The sequence below is a fragment of the Chanodichthys erythropterus genome, chromosome 23 (assembly GCF_024489055.1).
Source record: "Chanodichthys erythropterus isolate Z2021 chromosome 23, ASM2448905v1, whole genome shotgun sequence".
Lineage (NCBI taxonomy): Eukaryota > Metazoa > Chordata > Actinopteri > Cypriniformes > Xenocyprididae > Chanodichthys > Chanodichthys erythropterus.
Genome location: NC_090243.1, coordinates 13721164 through 13747506, shown reverse-complemented (window position 1 = coordinate 13747506; position 26343 = coordinate 13721164). Strand labels below are relative to the sequence as shown.

At 41.7% G+C, this 26343-nt stretch overlaps 1 protein-coding gene across 1 annotated transcript; it reads right to left on the bottom strand.

Moving 5' to 3' along the window:
* Window positions 1-1385: 1385 nt before the first annotated feature.
* On the bottom strand, window positions 1386-15803 carry LOC137013998 (asparagine synthetase [glutamine-hydrolyzing]-like). The gene is made up of 12 exons (XM_067378083.1): window positions 15683-15803; window positions 11250-11505; window positions 8951-9188; window positions 7090-7275; window positions 6197-6298; window positions 5985-6112; window positions 5255-5381; window positions 4329-4435; window positions 3276-3376; window positions 3105-3186; window positions 2717-2872; window positions 1386-2637 (listed from the first exon to the last, which is right to left on the bottom strand). Exons 2-12 carry the CDS (start codon window positions 11496-11498, stop codon window positions 2428-2430), a joined length of 1686 nt encoding a protein of 561 aa, XP_067234184.1. The 5' UTR covers window positions 11499-11505; window positions 15683-15803; the 3' UTR covers window positions 1386-2427.
* Between the last annotated feature and the right edge of the window lie 10540 nt (window positions 15804-26343).

Here is a 26343-nt window from a genome sequence, read left to right as displayed (position 1 = left end):
CATTTTAGTTCTGCTTCTCACAATCAGATGGGTATTGAAGACTTTTGGGTTGACTTTTCCTGTCATCTGCTGGTGGCTGGGTCTCACTACAGATACAGAGCAAAATATCAGCTGTTCAAGAGAATATTTTAATTTATAATTTTAATCTATTATGTGTGTGCACAGAGTTTATTAGCATCAGTTTGATAATATTAGAACCTTGTGCAAGAAACATTCTGGGAACAGAATCCAACAGCAAAAATCTAGCTATCTGAATCCATTTCCCTACCAATATGATAAGAAATGTTGATTTTTTATTGTGATAGGACAGTATAGGTAGACAGGAAGAAAAGTAGGAAAGAGACAGGATTAGGAAAAGTCCATGAGCCGGGACTTGAACTCTGGTTGCCCAAAGCACAAGAGTGCTGTATGTCCAAAAATATTTTCGTCACTTTATAATATTAATATTGAACTACTGTACTCACATGAACCGATTTAAATATGTTTTTAGTACCTTTTTGGATCTTGAGAGAGGAAGTGTCATTGCTCCCTATGGAGGCCTCACGGAGCCATCGGATTTCAACAAAAAAATATCTGTTTGTGTTCTGAAGATTAACGAAGGTCTTACGGGTGTGGAATGGCATGAGGGTGAGTAATAAATAACAGAATTTTCATTTTTGGGTAAACTAACCCTTTAAGCTAGTCCCAGACTAAAATGAATGTTTGAGCTGTTTTAACTGAATATGTCACTTAGTGACATATCTTAAAATGTCAGTGACATTATTTTGTCTCAAGATGCACACCTGTAATGTTTTTATCTAGTGTACTTTTATAAAAGCTATTTAAATATCCTAATTGAACTAAGGCTTTTTCTTTGTCCTATACTCTGTTCAGCACTTTGGTCAGCTTTGCTGTATTTAAATGTGCTATATAAATAAAATTTACTTACTACTTACAGCTAACAGAATTCTGTTATAAGAATGTTCTCTAAATATTCGATGTTGGTTCTGGGAACGTAAAAAATGTCCAGTTTTTTCTTGACGTTATTTAACTGTAATTACCAATAATCGTAATCACCAATAACTTAAGCACACATCAAGGTCTCAATGTAACTGAAAAGTCTTTGGCTATTCAGTGGAGGAGGTGAAAGACACTTTAAACACTCAAGTTACATACAAATTCATTTTATTAAAGTAATGCTACAATAATTTTCTACCAGATTACAGTGTTGGTGCACCAAACAAAACAGACATTAAGAGACTCAGAATAACAGCCATGCTGCTCTTAGGAATACATTTTAAGAGGAATATTTCTCCCAAATATGAAAATAGTCATTTGAACACAAAAGATATTTTGAAAAAAAAAAAAAATAATAAAAAAAAGCTTTTTTTGTGTTTTTGTGTGTGTGTGTGTGTGTATCTTCATTTAATGGAAGTGGAAGTTACAATGGAAATTCATGCAAATTCAGACAACAACAGAGATTTAATGTGAAATTGATTTTGTTGATTAAAAAAATCTTTTGCTTTGAATAACTTTCATGCTGATTTAGCTCAGATCACAGGAGAAATTGCAATGCTTTCAGCTAACAATGTGCCTGCAAGTCCTCCTGTGTCTGAGTGAACAAGTGTTTTCCTGGTAACCCTTTCAACATAGACATGGCCCCAATTTTCAAAACCGAAAACAATTTTCAACTAAATCAATTTCATTGATTCAGAACACACTTAACTCAGATTTGGGCTATCAGGATTTTGATCCCGATAGGCGAAATATGAAACAACACTCAAAGGGACAGTCCCACTGAAGGAACATGGGTATAAGTGCTTAGCCCAACTGCAAAAATGGAAATAGTTCATGGCCTGTAAGAATCAAACCAACAACTTATCCAGCACAGGAGTGCATTTCCCAAAAGCATCGTTAGTCAACTATAGTCGCAAGTTCCATTGAACTTTATTGATAATGGGAACTTGGGGAAATGCACCCCTGATCTTAAAATCTTATGGATCTTTCTGAATCTTTGTATAAAACTCTTTAGTTGACAATGCTGGCTAATGTTAAGTTGAGATTCAAAGCAGTAACAAAAATAGTATTTATAGGTTACTGTACAATGTTTTGCAGGGGGGTCCTTTAACCAATAATCTATACCTCGCTTTGGTTCCCAATCTTTTGAGATTCTGTTTAACAATATAAAGCTTAATGAAGAAATTTGAAGAGAAAAAGGATGAAAATGGCACTCAATATATATTATATAATACACTGACCTTCAGCTTAAAGGCTTTACAAGTGGTCAGTGCCTTAATTTTTAAAATATACTCTTTAGAAAAGACAAAACTTGAATATTGCTAATTTAACAGAAGAATGTAGCATCATAAATTCTGAAGCAGCTCCATGAGGCAGGCGTGCATGCTGTAGAGAATGTAATCTTTAGCCAAGGTCAGAAGAATGATGTGATTACTGGTCTTTATCAGGCTTGTAGATGGACAGGGTTCTGGCTGAGGGGTCTGTAGCCTTGATCCAGCGGGGCATCCAGTAATGTGGCGTCCATTCGCTGCGGCCCGGGTACATCTTCTCAAAGACCTGCCTTATGTAGAAGCCTTCTTTGGTTTTGGGGGGGTTGAAAGGGAACAGCTTATCAGCCTTCTCCAACTGAGAGTCATTCACCTGGAGGAGAAACAATAGATTAGAGGGTACACACTGTGTACATCCATGACATCATGGTCTGCGTGTACATGTGTAGTACCTCAGACTCAATGTGCTCCTGTAGGCTTGTATACCAGGATTTCTTCAAGGATGTTATACCATCACTGAAGGCTTCTTTCCTTCTCCAGAGAATCTCATCTGGGATAAGTTTCATCCCTTTAAACGATTCCCTCAGGAGATACTTCTCCACGCCATCCTGCTCCAATCAAACAAATTATTCAGTTTGGTTACAAAAAAACACTATTATGATATTTGAAAAAGTGATAGCAATAAATTAAGCATCACTATTATTACTCATTGCTCATATTTGGGGTTTTGGTTTTTGTATTACACTTAAGACCAGGCACCGTAACTGATGTGGGAACAGACACATTTTAGACTGACATGAGGAAGGATAAATCATTGAAGTGTAAGGTGTCAGGACTCACCGTTGGTGCTCTCATCTCTGCAGGCAGAGAGAGGTAGTATGCGGTGAATCTATGGTCCAGGAAAGGCACTCTCAGCTCCAGTCTAGTGAAAAAGTTTTGATGTCACAAACACAGTGGAAATCACCAAGCTACTGTGGGAAGGGAAGAGAAGGAAGGAGTATTTTGTCTTACCCGTGTGCAGCTGTGGTTCTGTCCGCTCTCAGCACATCAAACAGATAAAGCTCTTTCAGCAGACGTACACTGTCCTCAGCACCCACTTTAGGGGACGGCGCCTAATTCAAAGCAGGTCAAATTCAGCTGAAATCAAGTCTTAAGATGCAGCTAACAATGAATGACAAGACACTGTCTCACATAGGGACAATATAGTGAAAAAACTGCTTGAACAGTGAAGCCTCTCTTAGGTGCCCTAGAACCAGTTTTTACAAGATGTAATATAAGTCTAAGGTTGAAGTTTCAACTCAAAATACCCCATGGATTTTTTTTAATTAATTTTTTTAACTGCCTATTTTGGGGCATTATTAACTATGCACCGATTCAGGCTGCGGCCCCTTTAAATCGCGCACTCCCTGCCGCCCGAGCTCTCGACTATAATACAGTGCATTTACAAAGTTCACACAGCTAATATAACCCTCAAATGGATCTTTACAAGATGGTAACTTTAACCACATTTAACAGTACATTAGCAACATGCTAACGAAACATTTAGAAAGACAATTTACAAATATCACTAAAAATATCATGATATCATGGATCATGTCAGTTATTATTGCTCCATCTGACATTTTTCGCTATTGTTTTTGCTTGCTTACCTAGTCTGATGATTCAGCTGTGCACAGATCCAGACGTTAATACTGGCTGCCCTTGTGTAATGCCTTGAACATGGGCTGGCATATGCAAATATTGGGGCGTACATATTAATGATCCTGACTGTTACATAACAGTCGGTGTTATGTTGAGATTCACCTGTTCTTCTGAGGTCTTTTAAACAAATGAGATTTACACAAGAAGGAGGAAACAATGGAGTTTGAGACTCAATGTATGTCGTTTCCATGTACTGAACTCGTTATTCAACTATGCCAAGGTAAATTCAATTTTTGATTCTAGGGCACCTTTAAAATGTCTGTATGTCATTGAATTACATTATAAAACTGAAAAAAATTTTGTTACACTTTTTCTCAGAACCAGCTTCATTTTTCAGTAAACTTAGAACATATTGACATGTACCTTATGAAAGTAGATGTATCCTTGTGTCAGCTCATCAGAGCCTTCACCTGAGAAAATCACAATGCTGTCAGTCTTCTCACGGATGTACTTTGATATCAGGTACATACCTTTGTAGAAAAGAGAGAGAGAGAAAAAAAAAAAAACTAAACAAATCTTTTTTCTGCAAAGCACTGTTGCCACCTAGTGGCTATAAGATGAGCTAGGAAATTCATATTGCTGAAGCAAATAATGAAAAAAAAACCAAACAAAAAAAACCTCCTACTGAAGAGTATAAAATAAAAGTATAAAATAAACAGGGCATGACAGTGTGAGCATTTTACTCACATTAAAAAAAAATAGAAACTGAAAAAAAAAACTGAAAATATTTGAACTGGTATAACACTTCCAAGTATAAATATGAGCACTGCATGTTTTAAAGCAGCGGTTCTCAACCTTTATTGGGTCACCATAAGCATAGTATTATTTTTTACAGAATTTTTACAGAAGTTGTTCTTCATTTTCTGTAATGCTTGAAAACGTGTTTTTACCACATTGATCTTACAATTTTTGGGAAATGTTTTTAATTGGCTTTCAGTGAAAAATATTTATTTATTCCTTAGTTTTAGAAGATATCCTTATTTTGATGAATATCTCATGGATTTTTGAATCCTGACTCATGGACTTTTCCCGATCCTATCACCACCTCTCCATTACTTACTGTCAAATCTACACTGTCCTATCAAATAGGCAAAAACAGCCAAAAAATAAATTTAAAACACTCTAAAATACATTTTTGGTCATACAGATAAGAGTAATACATTATTCAAAAGATTACAAAAATCAAATTTTATTTGTGTGCATTCACAATAACTATAAAATGATGAAAACAAACAGGATGTTGACCTGAAAAAAAAAAAAAAAAAAAAAAAAAAAGATTCTGTACTCACCAACAGAGGCACGCACAGTGGTGATGTCATAACTCTCCAAGTGAAAGATGACTTCGTCCAGTGCGCGGATACCCTCCTCAGGTGTGAAGTTCACCTCATGGTGTTCGCTGCCAATGTGGGCTGCCACCTGCCACACAATGCCAGTTAAAACTAGGGCTGCAACTAACGATTATTTTGATAATCGATTAGTTGGCCGATTATTTTTCAATTAATCGGATAAAAATCCTAATTTTTATTATTTTATTGACAAAAACTATTGCACAATTCATGCTCACATACTGCATTTTGGTATAATAACAGTATGTCCAGTAAAGCTGTTCTCATTTACATATTTTCTGTCAGACAACGGAACAAGTTTGATATAGTGACTAAGTACATGTTAACCAGCAATCACTTCCACTGCTAAAATTCCTTATTTCTAAATGTAACAACGTCAGCCAAAATCACTCGACTTGTAAGTTGTAAGTGAAAGACAGCAGCTGAGCTGTTGAATAGTATTGCATTACAGCACAGTGATTGAATTAAGTTCATTCTCATGAATAATGCAGAGAAAAGCTCAGAAACTGACGATGTAGTTTCCAGCCACGGCAGCTAATCACCACTCCAAATTAATGCACATTAAAAGTCAACACAACGTGCATAGAAATGCACTATCCATAGAAAGTGCCACACGTTCAGGCTATAGAAGCATAGAATGCATATGACATACTGAATGTACAGTGTCACTTACCTTGCGGGCAGCAATAACATCTGGGCTGTCATCTGAACCAATGGCAAAGGTCTGAATGGGATACGGAAGCTGTTCTTCTTTGGCAAGTTTCACGAGTGTCGCGGCAACCAGACTTGAATCGAGACCACCTGGAAATAAAAACATCATGGATAGGGTGAAGGTAATAAAAAGAAAAGACCACTTAAAGCAAATAACAGAAAGAGCACAGGCACCTGAGAGGAGGCAGCCGATTCTTCTGTGAGCCATCAAGCGTTTCTTTACAGCATCTTCAAACAGGATCCTAATGTTGCTCTTGACCGTCTCCAATTCAAAGCCTGACGAAGAGGAGGGAAGGGGAGGGCATATTTCTCTTTAGTTTTGATTGATGGTAAGCAGACATACAGTGCTGCTTCAAAGTTTGTGAACCTTTTAGAATTTTCTATATTTCTGCATTAATACTACCCGAAACATCAAATGTTTACAAAATTTCTAGACAAAACGACTGTTTCCACAGAGCGGTACGGTTAATTACAGTACAGTACGGTATGCAATCATTTCCGTTTCCATTGTCAGAAGTTGTGAATGTTACCAAAATTCTGAATCGTAGCGTACCACTTTTTTGGAACCATTCTGTTTTGGGTCATATTAATGCAGAAATATAGAAAATTCTAAAAAAGGTTCACAAACTTTCAATCAGCACTGTAAAATACAGTGATTGGAAGGTTCCAACAATATTTCTCCCATTTATCTGTTCCATAGACATTTAAATGCAACAAAAATATTGATTCAGTGTGCAAAACTGGACTGAATGATTAATCCAACAAGTGAATAACTTAATTTGTCACACAAAGCTATCAAATGGCACACCAAGCCGACGATCCACCATCGGGCTATTATTGAGCATCAGCCGACATAGTGTTCTACGGCTACCATCCATTTTCGTGTGTTCCACGCACAGGCTAACTGACAGTGAGCTGTAGTACTTTTAGTGTGTTCAAATGCAGCTTTTTTGCCCTGACGCAGGCAACACAAGGTGACAACACTGACAGCTTTCATCAGCGCTAGTTCTTTGGAGATGGTTTGGTGTGTAATCTGGACTACTTTCACGCCACTATATGACATCTACCTGTGCCAAGGCCCTGAAGGATGTTATAGGAGGCATGTTTGGGTTCATCTGTGCAGCAGTGAAAGCGATCTATCATGACAGACTTCACTTTTCCAGTGAGCTTCAAGTCAAACACCTCAAAGTATCCTGGGGGGAACGGGGTGATCTTTGCAGGGGTGGGCAGGGAGTGTGTGATCTCTGTCAAACCTGTTTGGATTAAAATCACAGTGAAAATGTGATGCAAATCGTTCTGCAATAAATGTGTGCTTAAAGTACTGCACCAATGATATGAATGAAACTAAATGAAATGTAATTACATAAAAAAATACAAATAAAATAACTCTCCTGGTTTGCTGTGCTTCTTCATAGGGCTGCACAATTTGGCCCTAAATTGTTTGTTTTTATATCAATATGACTAACAAAAAATTATTATTTTATTCTGATTATTATTAGTAGTATTGCTAAGAATATGAAAATAAAAATATTACTAAAGTAATGTTGTAGAATAAAGAATTACTATTTAAGAAATACATTTTTTTTTTACAGTATCTCTGTGAATTTACAATGCTAAATGGCTATGTTAATTTCTTTATTTTCAGACTTTGAACCATCAAGCATTTATTTTGGTAGAAAATGGCAGGGAGACCAACTCTTAAAGGGTTAGTTCAACCAAAAATGAAATTTCTGTCATTAAGTACTCACCCTCATATCGTCCCAAACCTATAAGACCTTCGTTTGTCTTCGGAACACGAATTAAGATATTTTTGATGAAATCCGAGGGGGCAGCAATGACATTGCACCTTTTAAGGTCCAATAAAAAGGTACTAAAGATATTGTTAAAATTGGCAACGTGACCACAGTGGTCCAACCTTAATATTATGAAGTGATGAGAATACTTTTTGTGCGCAAAAAACAAAACAAAAATAAAGACTTTATTCGACAAATTTAACAAAAACAAGTTCTGCAACGAAAATAGCATAGCAGTATGACAGGGGACAGATGAATTTGTTGAATAAAATCATTATTTTTGTTTTGTTATTGTGCACAAAAAGAATTCTCGTCACTTTACAATAATACGGTTCAATCACTGTAGTCACATCGCCGGTTTTAACAATATCTTTTGTAGCTTTCTGGACCTCAAAAGGTGAAATGTCATTGCTACCTATGTGTGGATTGGATTGGATTAATGACAGAAATTTCATTTTTGGGTGAACTAACCCTTTAACTGTCACCCCCCTTTTTTGAGAATAGACATGGAAATGCACTTTCCAAACTTAAAAGAGAAGTTGATAGATTGCTTATAAACTTATATAATTATATCATCCATCAAAATGCATCAATGCAACATTGGAGTGACAATCAAGAAATGGATCTTGATTTTCAAATAAGTTTTTCTGTATCATGATGCCAATGTGCCCATTTTAAGTTGTCCCTCATGCTCACATGCTAATGGCCTCATCTGCAAATGCACTGCCTCCTCCAAATTCTGTGCGACATAATACTTTATCACTGAGTATTTCAATGAATTATGCTTGATTATGCCTTCATTACAGCTCTACATATTTCTTTCCACACAGTCATTACAATTTTGGAGAGATGGCAGTTAGTTGCGCTCCAAAATTGCTTGCTTTAAGCAACCCAAACTCAGAGCAGATGCAGAGAGGAGTTCGAGTGGAGCAGCATTTGCTCAATTGAGCCACTCAGGCATATAAAAGAACAGAGCAGTGCTTCCCACTGAATTGTGCATTCATTTATTTCTTTTAAATCACAGCTTTGCGATTTGATAGTCACAATAATCAGTATCGGGATTACCGTTTTAGTTCAATTAATCGTGCAGCCCTACAAGGAGAGGACAAATATGACTTGGATTTATTCATTATACCTTTGGCTTCAGAACAGGCAGCTAGAAAGCCATCGTCAGTGAGCAGTTTGAACAGTGGTCTCACACCGTAGGTGTCCCTCCCTAAGAAAACCTTTCTGTTAGCAGTATCCAACAGGATGAATGCAAACACGCCATCTAGCAGAGATGCCATCTTCTCGATTCCAAAGCGATCATACAGGTGCAGAAGGATCTCTCCATCGACTTTGGTCTGATACTCAAAGTCATAGTGGTCCTTCAGCTATAAGGGAAAAGACTGGTCATCAGATGTTATGTTAAACCATCTATGATTCAATCACATGGAGGAGAAAGGCCTTAAAGGGATCATTCCATGAGAAATCAAATTTTCCTTCATCCTTTGGCATAAGAGGTCTTTGTATCATTAATACATCCTGCAAGTTCCATAACTCAATCATCAATAAAAAAGCATTCATATAATCAAGCTGTAAAAATACGTTTGAATCCAAGGTGGCATGTGACGTCACAGGGGCACAATTATTTTCATATGGCTACCTCTGGAATAAGACAACACCACCAACTTTTACAACATCCTTTTCTTCGCTCCACTGCCACTGAGAGGCCACCAACTTGTTTGAGTTTTTTTTTTTTAAATCTCCAAGCTGGTCACGTAATTGGCTGCTAGCATTCTGATTGGAGGATCTCAAAAAATTTCCCACGACCGATCTAAAGTATCCAGAGAGAAATTTGTTGCTCATTCTCAAGGGGAAAGTGCCCAAGCAACATTGCTCAAAAAGTTGCCCTGTGTATCATCACCTTAAAGGATTAGTCCACTTTTAAATACACTTTTCCTGATGAATTTACTCACCCCAATGTCATCCAAGATGTTCATGTCTTTCTTTCGTCAGTTGAAAAGAAATTAAGGTTTTTGAGGAAAACTTTCCAGGATTTTTCTCCATATAGTGGATTTCAATGGCTACCAACAGGTTAAAGGTCCAAATTGCAGTTTTAGTGTAGATTCAAAGGGGTTTAGATGATACCAGACGAGGAATAAAGGTCTTCTCTAGTGAAACGATTGGTAATTTTCGAAAAAAATACAACCGTTTATGCTTTATAAACAAAATATCGCCTTGAACGTACTTTCCGCTTCCGCATTCTTCAAAACGTTTACGCTGAATGTCCTACGCCTTACCTGTTCTACATACGGAACGAATGCGATGCCAGTTTCATTTTTTTTCTATTTCAGTTTTCATTTTTACTGATCGTTTCGCTAGATAAGACTCTTATTCCTCGTCTAGTATCGTTTAAAGCCCTTTGAAGCTGCACTGAAACTAATTTGGACCTTCAACCTGTTGGTAGCCGTTGAAATCCACTATATGGAGAAAAATCCTGGAATGTTTTCCTCAAAAATCTTCATCTCTTTTCGACTGACGAAAGACATAACCATCTTGGATGACATGGGGGTGAGTAAATTTATCAGGAAAAGTGTATAAAAGTGGACTAATCCTTTAAGTGTATAGTGTAAACAGATATCGGATATGGGTCACTTTTAATGCAAGCTGGTCCTCAAAATTGGATATAGCCAATAAAATTGGGATAATTTGGCATCAGCTCCTGCAGTGTAAAAGCAGCCTATGTTTCCTCTACATTGTGTGTTAATATGTGACTACCATTCACTGTATTGTATTAATAGAAAGCTAGCAACCATAAGTATTTTTACAAAATTTAGTTTCAATTGTATTTTCATGCAGTGACCATTGAGGCAGAAACATTTATAACATGGCCATACACATTTACTAGACAATCTCATTCTAGCGTTTAATGCGGAGGAGGACTCCAGCCTACTGAACTAGAAAGGACACAGCATCTGTTGGACACAGCCTTCCATTTGAGAAGCACGTATGCCTTCATCTTGAAAACATTATTTTTTGTCTCACAATTCATAATGAACTTCTATTAGTATGCAAATGATTGTGGGTGATTGATGGACACAAGGCGAGTGACTCAAAATGAGCTGAATGATGGACGTAATGTTGACCTTCGAAGGGTCAAATTAAGATGGCCTTCGGCGGTGCTTGATGACATGGCATCTGAGATATGCAGCCTTTCATTTGAGAAGCACCCTAAGCATCTGAGAGTTTCACATTATTCCTTACTGATATCAGTGGATGTGGACATACACGCAAAGAGAGAAACATTTTGACAGATTCCTAAAACATTTGTGTTCTCTCTTTATTATGACCGGTGGTCTAATTCATGCATGCAGTGTGTGTGTGTACACAAACATAAAATTATCACTGTGCTAAAAATTATATTTGTGTGTAATCAACATTCAGCTACTTACCCTGATGTGGTTGTAGATCTCACCGTTGTAACACAACCAGAGGTAGGGAAACTTCTTGACACGCAGAGGCTGCATGCCATACAGCTGGTCCACAATAGCAAGGCGGTGAAACCCAAAGCAACAGTTGGTGAATCCATTGACATTCTCAAAGCGGAAAGCATCTGGACCACGATGGGCGATCTTCATGGCCTTGGTGCACTGAACCGCAAGGCACTCATCACTACCAAACAAGGCCCATATACCACACATTCTGATGCTGGAAAAAAAACGGTGCATAAAAATGTTATTAAAATTAGAAGGGAGCAAAAGTAATCATGTCCACATGTTTTAACAGACCTACTGGAATATGACTTTCAGAAATGTATGCCAGTTTGGCTGGACCAAAATCAGATTAATGCTGGATTTATTGATTGGCCACAGGCCAATCGTGGTTTAGCAACCGTAACTAGGCGCGGGAGGTCTGTCAAGCGTTGTGCGTAGGGATTGTATAAATCTGATATCCGGTATCCTAAAAGTTTGGACGGGGTGGTGGAATTTTTTCCCTTCCCAAAACCTAAAACCCAAGGGGAGGAATGCCGGTGTTCTGACAATTTGTGCTACCCTGTCAGATTTTGCTACCTCCCACTGAAACAGTAGGTAGCAAAGTCTGACAGCGAAAAATGCTCAATCAGATTGTGCTTCAAGCGTGATATTAACATGGGTTATGGCTTTATTAACATCTAAACCTACCCTTATAATAATGCAAGTACAGTAGTTGTAGCACAATATGATATAGCATTAATCGTTAGAACAAGTATAAATCGATAGCGAAAAATGCTACTTATCAGATTATGCTTTATTAATGTCTACACCTACCCCAACACTAAACCTACCCTTACAATAATGCAAATACAGTAATTTTGTGTTATTTATCATGACAACAATGATGTAATATTGATGTGCGCACATGCAGTAAGCCCAAGTAGGACAATCTGACGGGTATGTTAGCTAGCTAGCTAACTCAGCACATCATTGCTTTGAAATAATGACAGTTCTTTGTTCATAATGCATATATATGAACGTAAAATAAGATGATTAAAGGCAAGATGGAGTAGCCCATGTTATCATTGCAAAGTGGTCAGGCTAATGTCTTGTGTTTATTCCACAAGACTTATGGATAAGCTGTTTGATTTATAATTATTAGGTTATTTTCACAAATTTGCGCATTTTCCATTTGAATGGTCAGCGTATGAAGCGGCTGCAGCTTGCGCTGTGACCTATAGGCTTTAGCTTCAATTTTTATCAAATTAATTTCTAATCGGTTGCATATTAGGTTGTGGATATTTCCCTCTAATGCATACTGCATTCCCTTTTGACTTGCTCTCTCATATATATTTCACCTGTTTGCCAAAAATGACTAATTATCTCCTTGGAAATGTCTGACACCGGTGCTTACATACTGTAAATGACTTGCCAGACGTGAAAGCTTGACAGGCGTAGCAACAGTAACTAAGGAGGGCAGGGCTTAGCGAAGGGTCCACTGGGCTCATCTTGAGCCCCGAAGACCGGGAGTGTGATTTATTTATTTATTTTTTTATTTTTTACACATACCTTCAGAACAGCCAAATCATGGCTTTTTTGAGTGTGTGGATAATGTAAAAAAAATGCCACTGAGATGAAGGGAACCATGTTTTTTTAATTAAGGAAAGTTCAGATGGGGGTTATATTGACCCCAAACACTGTATTAGGGTTAATGACTTTTCCCAATTCAACTCTGACAACTGGATAAGCAAAGTTAACATGAAGGTATGTTTTTGATGTCCTGTAGACATTTTGTAGCATCAATGTTCTTTGGGGTCGATTCGACACCAGGCTCATTTAGCTGTTGTGTTAAGATGAAATATAACAACTACAATTATATTAAAGTATGTTTACTAATTAACTGATATTATATCATCCATATGTAAAATTTTACAAAAATAATAATACAATTTAATTTAATCTTAAATACATTTCATTACATACAGTGATATAGTGAGAAAAGCTGCACTATGTTCAGCTGTGAGGTTTCTCTGAATAACACAGACATACGCATATGTACTATCTCACTATTGCGTGAGAGGTCTGTAATCTGGGTCTGTATGAAAGGCGTTTATTCTGATAATTGGTGAGAATGGAACACTTGGCATTGCCCAAGGTAACGCTTCTGCAAACAGCGGCATGTTTGACAAGAGTGATAAAAGGCTGTAAGGAAAAGTGTGCGCGGAAAGCCCTTATATGGAGATAGCTTGGGAGTGTTTTATGTAAAATTACAAAAAATATTAAACAATTTAATCAAAAAATACTATTTAAATACAATAACATGTATAATAATAATAATAATAATAATAATAATAATAATAATAATAAAAATGTTAACCTGAATACAATGTCAAGTTTTTGACATTTTCACATGTGAGTTCCAAATTAAATATGGTAGCACAAGATTAAATGGAATGTTAGAGAGTGGAAATGCATTTAAATATGTAAAATTTCAGATAATTTGCCAAAAATAATTTACCCTAATAGGACAATGTCAGTTATAAATGACGAAACCCTAAAAAAAAAAAAAAAAAAAAAAAAAAAAAAAAGGTCAGATGTAGAAAACTATATTTTACATATATTTAAAGTTAAAATAATTTCTAAAGTTAAAGTCATTAATTTTGTATTAATGGTGATTTCATAATTAGTCCCATTGAGGGTTAAATAAATATCCTAGGCACAAAATTTGCAGTTGATAAGTGGCATTTATATGCTTCGCAGTAACTCCACCAATTAGTTGCATGTGCGTTTAAAGTCAGCATGAAACGGAAGTGACGTCTATCCGAGTGTAACGGATGACAGGGCGGGACTTGATTTTGTTGTTGATTGGATCGTTGGAAGTTGGGCATTGCTAACAATTTCGATTTCTCTCCGCGGGCTCACTGCCAGCACCCTCACGTTAAGAACTTTATTTATTGAGGATGACGAGGAGGAGGATGGTCAACGGCACTTAATAGTGAGAGAGCGCACGAGAGAGAGAGAGACTGACTGATGATGGTGCGTGACGCGCAGTGCGAGCGGAGAAGAGCAAGCGTTTTTGGTTAATTCCTATGAAAGCTGAGCCTCACACTCACGCGCAATTTAAAAACACTTGTTGTCATATGGTGAATCCGGCCAATTGACCCTTCACCGGGGGTTTGATTGACAAGCAATCTAACCAATCAGAACGCCGAATCTGCCATTTTGTCCAAAAAAGCAGCCAGGAGTTAACCTCAATGGAGTTAAACTTGAAAAATTGTGTATATTGACATCTTTCTGCGTTTGAAACAACATTGATTCTCATGTTCATCCATGTTTATTTGATGCTATAAATGGACTCGTAGGAAAAGATGAACGGTTTACGAGCCTCTTGAACTGAGGCGCTACAGCAATCTGTCACAACCATGGTCATGACACATTAAAGAGCCACAAAACGGTTTTTATTGTTTGAATTTCTTAAAAAACTACACAGCTGGGACTTTGTTTAATATCATAAGTAACCTGGTTTGTCTTGTCTGTTGACGTGTTGTCAGTGTCCTCTTTGCTCTGCGATGTATTTTTCACTCTGTGTGGCGTGACAGCGCCACGGCTTGTCGGACAAAGCAACAGTAACTAAGGGGGCGGGTCTTTACGAAGGGTCAATTGTGAAACCACTGTTTCATCATCAGAGCTTGTGCAGCCGCTAATGAGAAGCTGCATACGTCACAGTCACATGGTGTTGGCGCTGTCTCAAGTTGGACAAAATTTCTAACCAGCATGCACTGCTTCAAGTCAGACGTCGATCGGTCTGCGCAGTGCTGCATGAATTCAAACAAGGCTAGTTCCAGATAGCTCCGCCCTCGAGCACGTGACAGGAAGTCATTTTGAAGGAGGGGAGATTAAAGTTTCTGATTAATGATTACAAGGGCAAGTGAATTTAAAAAAAAAAATTTATATATATATATATATATATATATATATATATATATATATATATATTTTATTATTATTATTATTATTATTATTTTTATTATAATTTTTATTATTATTATAAATATAAATATAATACAACAAAAAATACGAATTGTCATTTTTTTAATTTCATGGTGACTTCAATATCGTGATCTGAACAGTAAAACGTGCACTCATGGCTGGCTTGACCAGTAAAACGGTGTAGTGTAAATGAGCATAATTCTCAAGAAGAAACCTTGCATAGTTTATGGTTAATTTATGTTTAATTGTTTGTTTATTGCTCTACGTCTGTTAAATGTAGGCCTATACGACAGGAAAGCTGCTGTGGTTTAACATTTGAAGCAATCTGTAGCATACCAACTCCTATATCACTTCTTAACATCTTAAAAACACATCTCGTGGGATAAATTCGTAATAAATCAATCAAATACAACGTGTACTACCTTTAAAAGATGCTTGATTTTGTGTTTCTCGGATCAGGTGTGAGAAGTATCCGTTCTTCTTCTGTGAGGATGGCTGATGAAACACACGTGTATTGTTTCTGCATTAGTCCACATATTTGTCCTCAGTTCCTCTCCAAAAGTCGCTGCTGATTGGTCGAGTCTTGGCCATGTGACTGCAGGGCCGTCTCTAGGTGGGTTCGGCTTGTAAAATACATAGACGCCCCATTGGCCGCTGGGTCGTACGTCAACGGCGCCGCCATATTGCTCCAGGCAATTTGCCGTAACTCTCATAAGTGGACAGATGAAAAGATGCCAATTTTGAGGTTTGACAGACCGTCGCACAATCCAAACCAGATCTCGGGTTTCACGTGTAAGTCAATTTATTAATTAATAGTCTGGCTTTGGTGGACAACTAGCTGTCAGAATAGCTATAATATAATATTAATAGCTTTAGACTTTATAAGAAATAATATAGAGTTTATGATTCTTAGAAGTCTGAGATTATATTATAGTTTATATTATGAGCTAATCTAAATCGCAAGTGAGTCTTCCGTGTAATGAAGCCAGAGGACTTTGATAAGATAGCAGGCTGTCAGAATTACAGATAGGGCTAAACCTATCTAATTTCATACAATTTATATTTTACTGTAATTGTACTATAAATGTTCTACAAATTTTCATTTTTGGTTGAACTATCCATTGTTCTATTTCATTTTGGTTAAACTAACTATTGTCTTATAATTAGGGGTCCAGGCTGTGCTATTAATATTGTCCACTAGAGAGTTCCACCTCCACGTGATAAAGTATCTTTTAAACCCAATTTGACGTCACTTTCCCGCCGGAGCGCGCTCCCTCAGATGGACTGAGTGGCCAAAAAGCCTGCTGCATGACTGGATTATGCACGTGACGTCACCGTCGACCGTTATGACTGCGGTTACGCCCGCTAAGTGGCAAAAGACTGAGCATTGGTTTTCAGCGTGAATGTCGCGAAAAACACACAAAACACATCCAAAAAGCAAAAGAGCTTTGCGACTGACTGTACAAATAGATTTGACACAAAATCTGAGGTATATTTGTACAGACTGCTGAAAGCTACAGAAAAAAAAAGAAGCAAATGGATCACTGCAATTCACAGAAACAGCTGGACTCCAGCAGCGAAACATGAATTTGCAGTTCCCTTTCGATACTTCACTCGTACTGCGTATGGGGAAAGGTCTCCCTTTTTCCCCGCTGCTGAAGCCTTTTTCAATAACGCAGTGTAACTGCACCGTCATTGGTTCACTCATAGACAAGTTGTTGAACCAATGACGGCGCGGCATAGCCGCGCGGCCTATGGCGACAAAGCGCGCGAATATTCCCGCCGAAATGGGCGGGGTTAAGGGCTATATAAGCAGGCGTTTCGCCATAGGATTTCAGTGTTTTTCTCCTTCAGCGACGACCTCATCATCTCCTCGCTGATCTCCGCCTGAAGCCGAGAAGCTCGCCGCCTTCCTGACTGCTCTCGCCGCCGTCTGAAGAGGCTCGCCTGGACTCGCCGGACTGAGGACAGCGCCGGCGCCCTCTCCGACTGCAGCGTCAGCGCCGTCGCCGAGTCGCCGCCTCCCGCTTCCCGCTCCCGGCCGCTTCCTGTGTGTCCCCTGCCGCCATCCGGCGTGCCGTCTTGAGAGCTTCACCGCGGCTTAACGCCGCTCTAAAAGAGCATATTTCAGCGGTTTTCACCGCTTCTAGAGCTTCCGCGGCCCTCGCCGCTCTAAAAGAGCCACCCAAGTGCCGTTTTCACGGCAACGGCGTCTTCTCAGATGCCCCGCCACTCGTGTGGCACGTGCAGGGCCCCCCTGCACGACGGTGATGGTCACAGCGAGTGCGTCGCTTGCCTGGGCAAGCCCCATGCAGACGGCGCGCTCGCTGGGGACTCATGCCCGCACTGCGAGTGCATGAGTCTCAGTTCCCTGCGCTCGCGGGTCGCCTTCTTCACAGAGGGTGATCTCGCCGCTCGCGCCCTCCCGTCTCCTTCCTACCGCGAGCCGGCTAGGAAGAGACAGCGGGGCAGAGCGACCCAGCGCCAGGAGATAGGCGAGCTCACGCCGGCCCAGTTCCCGCGTGCCTCGCCCTCTCCCCCGAGGGAACCCTCTCCCGTCCTGTTCTCTCGGCCTGAGCAGCGTCCCTCTGCGGAAGCGAGTGACCTTGTCTCATTCGGTGGAACAGACGACGAGCAAGACGACTCCATGTCTCTTGCGGCTTCCGAAGCAGAAGTGTGGGCTGGCGAATCGGACGATCCCGCCCCCCCGCCTCCCTTGGAGCCCATTGAACATGGCCAGGGCATGGATGCCGAGCTCCTCCGCATCCTTTCCAGAGCCGTAGAAGAGCTGGACCTCGACTGGGCCCCACCTGAGGAGCCGTCGCGCAGTCGCCTTGACGAGTGGTTCCTGCCTGGCCGCCGCCAAGCCCCTCGCCAGCGAGCAGCGCCCTTTTTTCCCGAGGTCCACGAGGAGCTGACGAAGTCGTGGCGCGCTCCGTACTCCGCCCGCCTTCATACCACGCACCGCTCCGCCCTCACTGCCGTCGACGGCGCCGAGGAAAAGGGATACGAGCACCTGCCACCCCTTGACGAAGCAGTGGCTGCTCACCTCTGCCCTCCCGCGGCTGTGGGATGGAAAGTCAAGTCAAGTCAAGTCAAATTTATTTATATAGCGCTTTTACAATTGGTAATTGTTTCAAAGCAGCTTTACATATTAGAAGCACAGAAAAAAAGGGAAGTGGTTAAAACTGTACAAACAAGCGTGGTAATATGTAACATATACAAGATGGTGCTACATTAAGCCAATGTCGGCTGACTTCCAGGGGTGGAAAAAACCCCCTAGGAGAAAAACCCAGCGTGCTAGCACTGGGAAAAAAGTCCTAGGAGGGAAAAAACCCCTTGGAAGATATATATATGTAAATGTATATGGAGATCAAAATCTGAATTGTACATTTTTATTATAGAGATTAAAAATCGATTATATATAAATATATGCAAGCGGATACGGGGATCCTGGGCTACGTTGTAGTCAGGTCCAGACGCAGGTTCTCCATCTGACCTGGATACGGCCTGGATCCAGCACCCGGCAAACCTCAGGATAAGCAGAGAGACAGATATTAGCGTAGATGCCATTCTTGTTCTGATGTACAGGTATATCTAGTGTTATAGGAAATGTTCTCGGTTCCGGCCGACCTAATTATTGCAGCGTAACAATCCTTTAACGGATTTGAAAAATGTTAATGTATTGATGATGTGTTATGTGTATGCAAGAGCAAAGAGATGTGTTTTTAGTCTAGATTTAAACTGACAGAGTGTGTCTGCTTCCCGAACAATGCTAGGAAGATTGTTCCAGAGTTTAGGTGCTAAATAGGAAAATGATCTGCCGCCTTCAGTTGATTTTGATATTCTGGGTATTATCAACTGGCCTAAATTCTGAGATCGCAATAAACGTGAAGGACTATAATGCATTAAGAGCTCACTTAGGTACTGGGGAGCTAAACCATTTAGAGCTTTATAAGTAAGTAGCAAGATTTTAAAATCTATACGATGTTTAATAGGGAGCCAATGTAATGTTGACAGAACTGGGCTAATATGGTCATACTTTCTGGTTCTAGTAAGAACTCTAGCTGCCGCATTTTGAACCAACTGTAGTTTGTTTAAAAGCCGAGCAGAACAACCACCCAGTAGAGCGTTACAATAATCTAGTCTTGAGGTCATGAATGCATGAACCAACTGTTCCGCATTTGTCATTGAGAGCATATGTCGTAATTTAGATATATTTTTTATAGCTAAGAGGTCACTCCCTTCCAAGCCCTGCCGGACTACTTCCACCTTAGCTGGTCGAGCTTACACTTCGGCAGGACAGGCCGCTTCTGCGCTACACTCCATGGCCATATTCCAAGTCTTCCAGGCCAAACTCCTCCGCTCTCTGGACGAGTCTGGGATTGACGCGCCGGCTTTCAAGGACCTTCGCAGCGCTACTGACCTTGCCCTGCGAGCCACGAAGGCTACGGCTCAGGCCATCGGCCGTTCCATGGCCAGCCTGGTAGTGTTGGAGCGCCACCTGTGGCTTAACTTGACGGAGATCAAGGACAATGACAAGACGGCCTTCTTAGACGCCCCGGTCTCTCCCTCTGGTCTCTTCGGCCCTGCAGTGGATGGCTTCACTGAACGCTTCACAGCGGCACAGAAATCGTCTCAGGCCATGAGACATTTCCTGCCCAAGCGCTCCAGCTCTGCTTCCAGCCGCCCCAGGACTGCGTCGGCTCAGCAGCACAAGCCCGCTCCACCTGCAGCACCGCAGTCAGCGCCACCTAAGGAGCAACGCCAGCGCTCGCGCTCTGCCAAGCGCCATCCCTTCCCGAGACGCCAGGGACCCCGGCCCAAGATTGTGCTGGACCCGGTGCCTCCGAAGTCATCCTGATCTGCCAGGAAGGAAGAGGATGGGGAATCGTCCCGTCACGACTGGACCACCCCAAAAGCTCCCACGAACACTTTCCCCTCCGCCTCGTTTAAATCCGGGCGTGGGAAACATGTTTCAAGTGACAACTGGGCCCACAACTGTTGCGCCCACTAAAACGCCGTTTCCACGGCGAACAAATTTTTATATAATCTAAAAGAGAGCAAATTTCCTCTTCCGCTACTCTCGGTGTACAACCCCCTCAGCGGCGGTCTGTCACACGATATCATTCAACCCCTTGCCACTCGGGCCGAGGCTTGGCAGGCCATCCCCGATGTGTCAGATTGGGTCATGGGGATCGTAACTCAGGGTTACTCGCTCCAGTTTGCACGCCGGCCCCCTCGCTTCGGCGGGGTGCTTCAAACTTTGGTCAATCCGGACGACGCCCATGTCCTCCGAGCCGAAGTCATGACGTTGCAAAGAAAAGGAGCTGTGGAAATAGTTCCCCCGCGGAAAGCGAGTCAGGCTTCTACAGCCGCTATTTTCTGGTCCCCAAGAAAGATGGTGGTCTCAGACCCATCCTGGATCTCAGACTTTTGAATCATTCCCTCATGAGACGGAAGTTCAAAATGCTGACACTGAAACAGATCCTCGCGCACATCTGCCCCGAGGACTGGTTCTGCTCGCTGGACCTGAAGGATGCGTATTTTCACATCCAGATAGCCCCTCGTCACAGACGATTCTTGAGATTCGCATACGAGGGAGTGACATACCAATATACGGTCCTGCCCTTCGGGCTGTCTCTGGCTCCTCGCACTTTCACCAAGTGCATGGACGCGGCACTTTCCCCTCTCAGACAGGCGGGAATCCGAGTCCTGAATTATCTCGACGACTGGCTCATTCTAGCCCGTTCGCGAGTCGAGCTGGAACACCACAGATCCGTGCTCCTCAGCCATTTACAATGCCTGGGTCTCAGGGTCAACGCAACCAAGAGCTTGCTGTGCCCCACTCAACGAATATCGTTTCTGGGAGCAGTTTTCGACTCAGTCCATATGACGGCAGTAGTCTCGCCAGAGCGCGCTCTGACGATTCAGCAGCTCACAGCCTCAGTCAAGAACAGAGCCTGCCTCCCTCTGAAGTTTTTTCAGAGGCTGCTAGGGCTAATGGCTTCCGCCTCTCCGGTACTACAGCTCGGCCTTCTTCGGATGCGGCCTCTTCAGTACTGGTTGAAGTTCCGGGTTCCTCCCAGCGCTTGGCGGCACGGCCGCCTTCGCCTCAAGGTCAATCAGGCCTGTCTTCTAGCCCTGAAACCTTGGACGAACCCTGTATGGTTCAAGCGCGGAGTGCCCTTACAGGCGGTCTCACGAAGGACGGTGCTAGCAACAGACGCCTCCAACTCGGGTTGGGGCGCTGTGTGCGACGGCAGACCGGCCTTCGGCTCATGGAGCCAAGAGGAAAGCCTTCTGCACATCAACTGTCTAGAGATGCTAGCAGTGATGAAGGCCCTTCAGTTCTTTCAGGCTCATTTGACAGGGCGTCACGTTCTAGTCCAATCGGACAGTATGACAGTGGTGTCATATTTAAACCACCAGGGCGGTCTCTCGTCCAGCCGCTTATGCGCTCTGGCGAAACGTCTACTGGAATGGGCTCTTCCGAGGCTTCAGTCGCTCAGAGCGACTCATGTTCCTGGCAGGAACAATCTGGGTGCAGATATGCTGTCACGGAGCAACGTCCCCTCCGACGAGTGGACGCTCCATCCCCAGGTTGTCCTCAGGATTTGGGAGCTCTTCGGGAAGGCAAAGATAGACCTCTTCGCCTCAGAAGACAACTCTCATTGCCCAACATTTTTCTCGAAGGAGGTCGACGCTCTGGCCCATTCATGGCCCAGCACGCTCCTTTACGCTTTTCCTCCGATCGCCCTGATCCCTCAGGTCATCAGGCGCATCAGAGAAGACCAACACAGAGTCCTTCTAGTGGCCCCGCTCTGGAGGAACCAGATTTGGTCCTCGGAGCTGTTCAAGCTCTCTCTGAGAGCCCCGTGGCCGATCCCCCTGAGACGGGACCTCCTCTCTCAGGCGAACAGGGCAATCTGGCACCCACAGCCGGAGCTCTGGGCTCTGCACCTCTGGTCCCTCGATGGGAGCCTACTAACCTCCCCAGGGACGTCCTAAATACCATTTCTCAGGCTAGAGCGCCGTCCACGAGACGCCTCTACGACCAGAAATGGTCGGTCTTTGCTGACTGGTGTTCGTCACGCAACATAGACCCAATGGAGAGTGACGTATCTTCTATACTGTCTTTCCTCCAAGAACGCTTGGAAATGGGGCGCACCCCTTCCACGCTCAAGGTTTACGTAGCAGCCATTGCAGCGTTCCATGCTCCTATTGCTGGCCAATCAGTGGGACGAAACGGACTTGTCATCCGTTTCCTGAGGGGCGCTAGGCGATTGAATCCCCCTCGCCCCCTCACCGTTCCCTCCTGGGACCTGTCTTTGGTCCTCAGGGCCTTAAAAGGAGCCCCATTTGAACCAATGGGCTCAGTCGACCTCAGGCCATTGACGCTAAAAACCGCCTTGCTGTTAGCACTGGCCTCGGTTAAGCGTGTTGGCGATTTGCAGGCCCTCTCTGTGAGCCCTGCATGCCTCGAATTCGGGCCTGGAGACTCTAAGGTCGTTCTGAAACCCAGGCATGGCTACGTCCCTAAGGTGCTCTCAACGCCGTTTAGAGCTCAGGTCATCTCGCTCTCTGCTCTGCCCCCTTCGACGGAAGAGCAAGGGCTGGAGTTACTCTGCCCTGTCAGGGCATTGAGGACCTACATAGAGCGATCGCAGTCTTTCAGACAGTCAGATCAGCTCTTTGTCTGTTTTGGAGGCCGCACCAAAGGATCTCCGGTCTCAAAACAGCGCATTTCTCGTTGGATAGTGGACGCTATTACGCTGTGCTACTCCTCACTGGGAGCCAAATGCCCCATAGGAGTCAGAGCCCACTCCACTAGAGGGATGGCCTCCTCATGGGCTTGGTCCAACGGAGTTTCCATCCAAGACATCTGTGTGGCGGCCGGCTGGTCTTCGCCGTCCACCTTTGTCAGGTTTTACCATCTCGATGTCCCGACCTTACAGGCTCGAGTCCTTTCAGTGTGATTAGCGGCCTCAGATGAGCTCCGCCTCACGCTATCATGGAAATAAATTTCCTCTAAGTGTAACGCAAGGGTTCGGTAAGGGCTTGCCCTCTCGCTTGTCTCTTGGGCCCCCTCTCAGGTGTCCAAGCTTCAAGCTATATCGTTCCCAGCCGTGGCACGGCGTGGTTGAATTCGTTCCCCATACGCAGTACGAGTGAAGTATCGAAAGGGAACGTACTCGGTTACTAACGTAACCTCGGTTCCCTGAGATACGGAACGAGTACTGCGATACTTGCCGTGCCACGAGGCTGCGGCTCAGGGTCGTCGCTTCAGTCGAATGACACTGAAATCCTATGGCGAAACGCCTGCTTATATAGCCCTTAACCCCGCCCATTTCGGCGGGAATATTCGCGCGCTTTGTCGCCATAGGCCGCGCAGCTATGCCGCGCCGTCATTGGTTCAACAACTTGTCTATGAGTGAACCAATGACGGTGCAGTTACACTGCGTTATTGAAAAAGGCTTCAGCAGCGGGGAAAAAGGGAGACCTTTCCCCATACGCAGTACTCGTTCCGTATCTCAGGGAACCGAGGTTACGTTAGTAACCGAGTACGTTATCATTTTGTGTCAAACTGTTGGATTTTGAGGTAAAATCATACCGTTTATTGTATTGTTATATTGTGTTGACAACTCATCAATTAAATATTTCCCATCTTATATTCTGCATAATTGGGTGTTTTTAAATAAACACTGACAAAAACTATACTATAAAATTAAGTTATGTTTTAGGGCTGGACAATATGACAATATATGAAGAGTTTCGTTAACTCCGTTTTTTTTAATTTTTCAAAAATCTTGTGTTTTGCTTGTGCATTCCAATTATTATCAACTGCAGTTGGTTTGTTTTGATTTAAACCTTCATAACTTAAAAAATACAGCTAAGTAGCACCATAAAACAAAATAATAACATGATAACATAATAATAAACATGTTTTGACAAATGTTAAAAACGGAGTTATCTCGTTTTGCAACGAAACTCTTCATATATAACATTGATATAAGTGATTATGCGGATTTAAACCTACCTATATTGTAGTTATATAAAATATTCACATGCAGGCAGATTTGCTTTATGTATTTCCCCCGCTTTAAAATTAGGCACATATAAATGTCAGGAAACACAGTCCCAGCGTGTTTTCGGCGGGAAAGTGGCGTCGATGCATACCCTCTATAGGGGAAACTGCGTAAACACGAGTAACCACGCTAAAGTTTGACTCGATAGTGTTCCTTACAACTTGTCAAAGAAACCTAATCCATGGATATTGACATGCAGCCAGGAAGAAAACCAAAGTCATCCATACTCTGATTTGGTGAAAAGAAACATTTTTTTTTCTTAAGGGGACATTTCAGTCTTGTGTGTGACATTTAATTACACGTTTTATATTTCAAATTCTGGTAATAATAACATATAAAGAATGTGTAAATGATGGTAATGAAATTACGAGCACATGATCGTTGCTGCTACGTTGCCAGTAAGTCATGGAATGACCATTATATTACCAATAGAGGACGTATCTGGAACGTCCTTGGTAATCTTGTAACGTTTGGAGAACGTACTGACGACGTTGTGATATGGTAATTTGATGGTAATATTATTACGGGCATACAACGTTGTAGTTACGTTACTAGTAAGTCATGGAATTACCAATATATTACGAATAGAGGACGTATCTGGAACGTCCTTGGTAATCTTGTAACGTTTGGAGAACGTACTGACGACGTTGTGATATGGTAATTTGATGGTAATATTATTACGGGCATACAACGTTGTAGTTACGTTACTAGTAAGTCATGGAATTACCAATATATTACGAATAGAGGACGTATCTGGAACGTTCTGGGTAATCTTATAACGTTAGGAGAACGTACTGACGACGTTGTGAGATGGTAATCTGAAGGTAATGAAATTACTGGCATGCGACGTCGTAGTTACGTTGTCAGTTAGTAAGTCATGACATTACCAAAAAGTACGAATACATTACGTAACTGTTACGTCGTGTGTTAGCTGATTTCGACGCCAGGGACATAAAGCAAATTTGCCTGTGAACGCTTTATATAAATAGGTAGGTATAAATCCGAGTGATCACTAATATTAATGTTATATAACTATATCATCCAGCCCTAAAAGTATAGTTTTTGTCAGTGTTTATTTAAAAACACTCAATTATGCAGTAGATGGTAAATATTTAACTGTAGTTGTCAATACAATATATAACAATAGGGTATGATTTTAACCCAAAATCCAACATTTTGACACAAAATGATAACTGCAAATCCATGTTTCTTTGCCTGGAGTAGTTGCTTCTGTGAATTGCAGCGATCAATTTGCTTATTTTTTCTGTAGCTTTCGGCAGTTGGTAAAAATGTAGCCTACCTCATTTCTTGTCAAATCTTTTTGTACAGTCGGTCGCAAAGCTCTTTCCCGTTTTAGATGTTTTTTGTCTGTTTTTCATGGTGAAAACCGATTTGCCACTCAGTGGGCGTAACCGCAGTCACAACGGCCAGTGGTGACGTCACGTGCATACCCTCTATTATTTCTATGAATTTATAGAGTACCTCAGGGATGACGTGTTTTTGTAGGCTAGTTGGCATTTTAGGACTTCCAGTTCCATCGCCCTAACATCTATGGGTTTTTTTAATGGGTTTTTGCCAAATCGCCCGAAATAAGGTCTGTGGTTAACAAAGCCTCTAAATATTTTCACGTTTTGATCTATGACATTAATCACACCAGTTATAACCAGCTGGTCATTTTTTTTTAAACCTTGTATCTTAAAAACGGCAGTTGCTAAAAGGGCCTACTTCCTATGGCGGGGACTTTAGAGGTCATCATGACAAACAGAACATTTGGACAGCATTTCTCATAAAAAAAAGTGGATAAGTATTCATACACTGCGCAGATCATAATCAGCGAGCATGTTTTTAAATAAAGACGTTTTTTAAATAAAGTTTGAGGAAGCTTGGTGGTGGTGACGTTGCTGTAATCCGTTTATAGCCTACTGTTAGCTTTTTTTATCTGACGACTTTATTTAGGCTTCAAATTGTATGTTGTGTTAACTTGTAAAGATTAT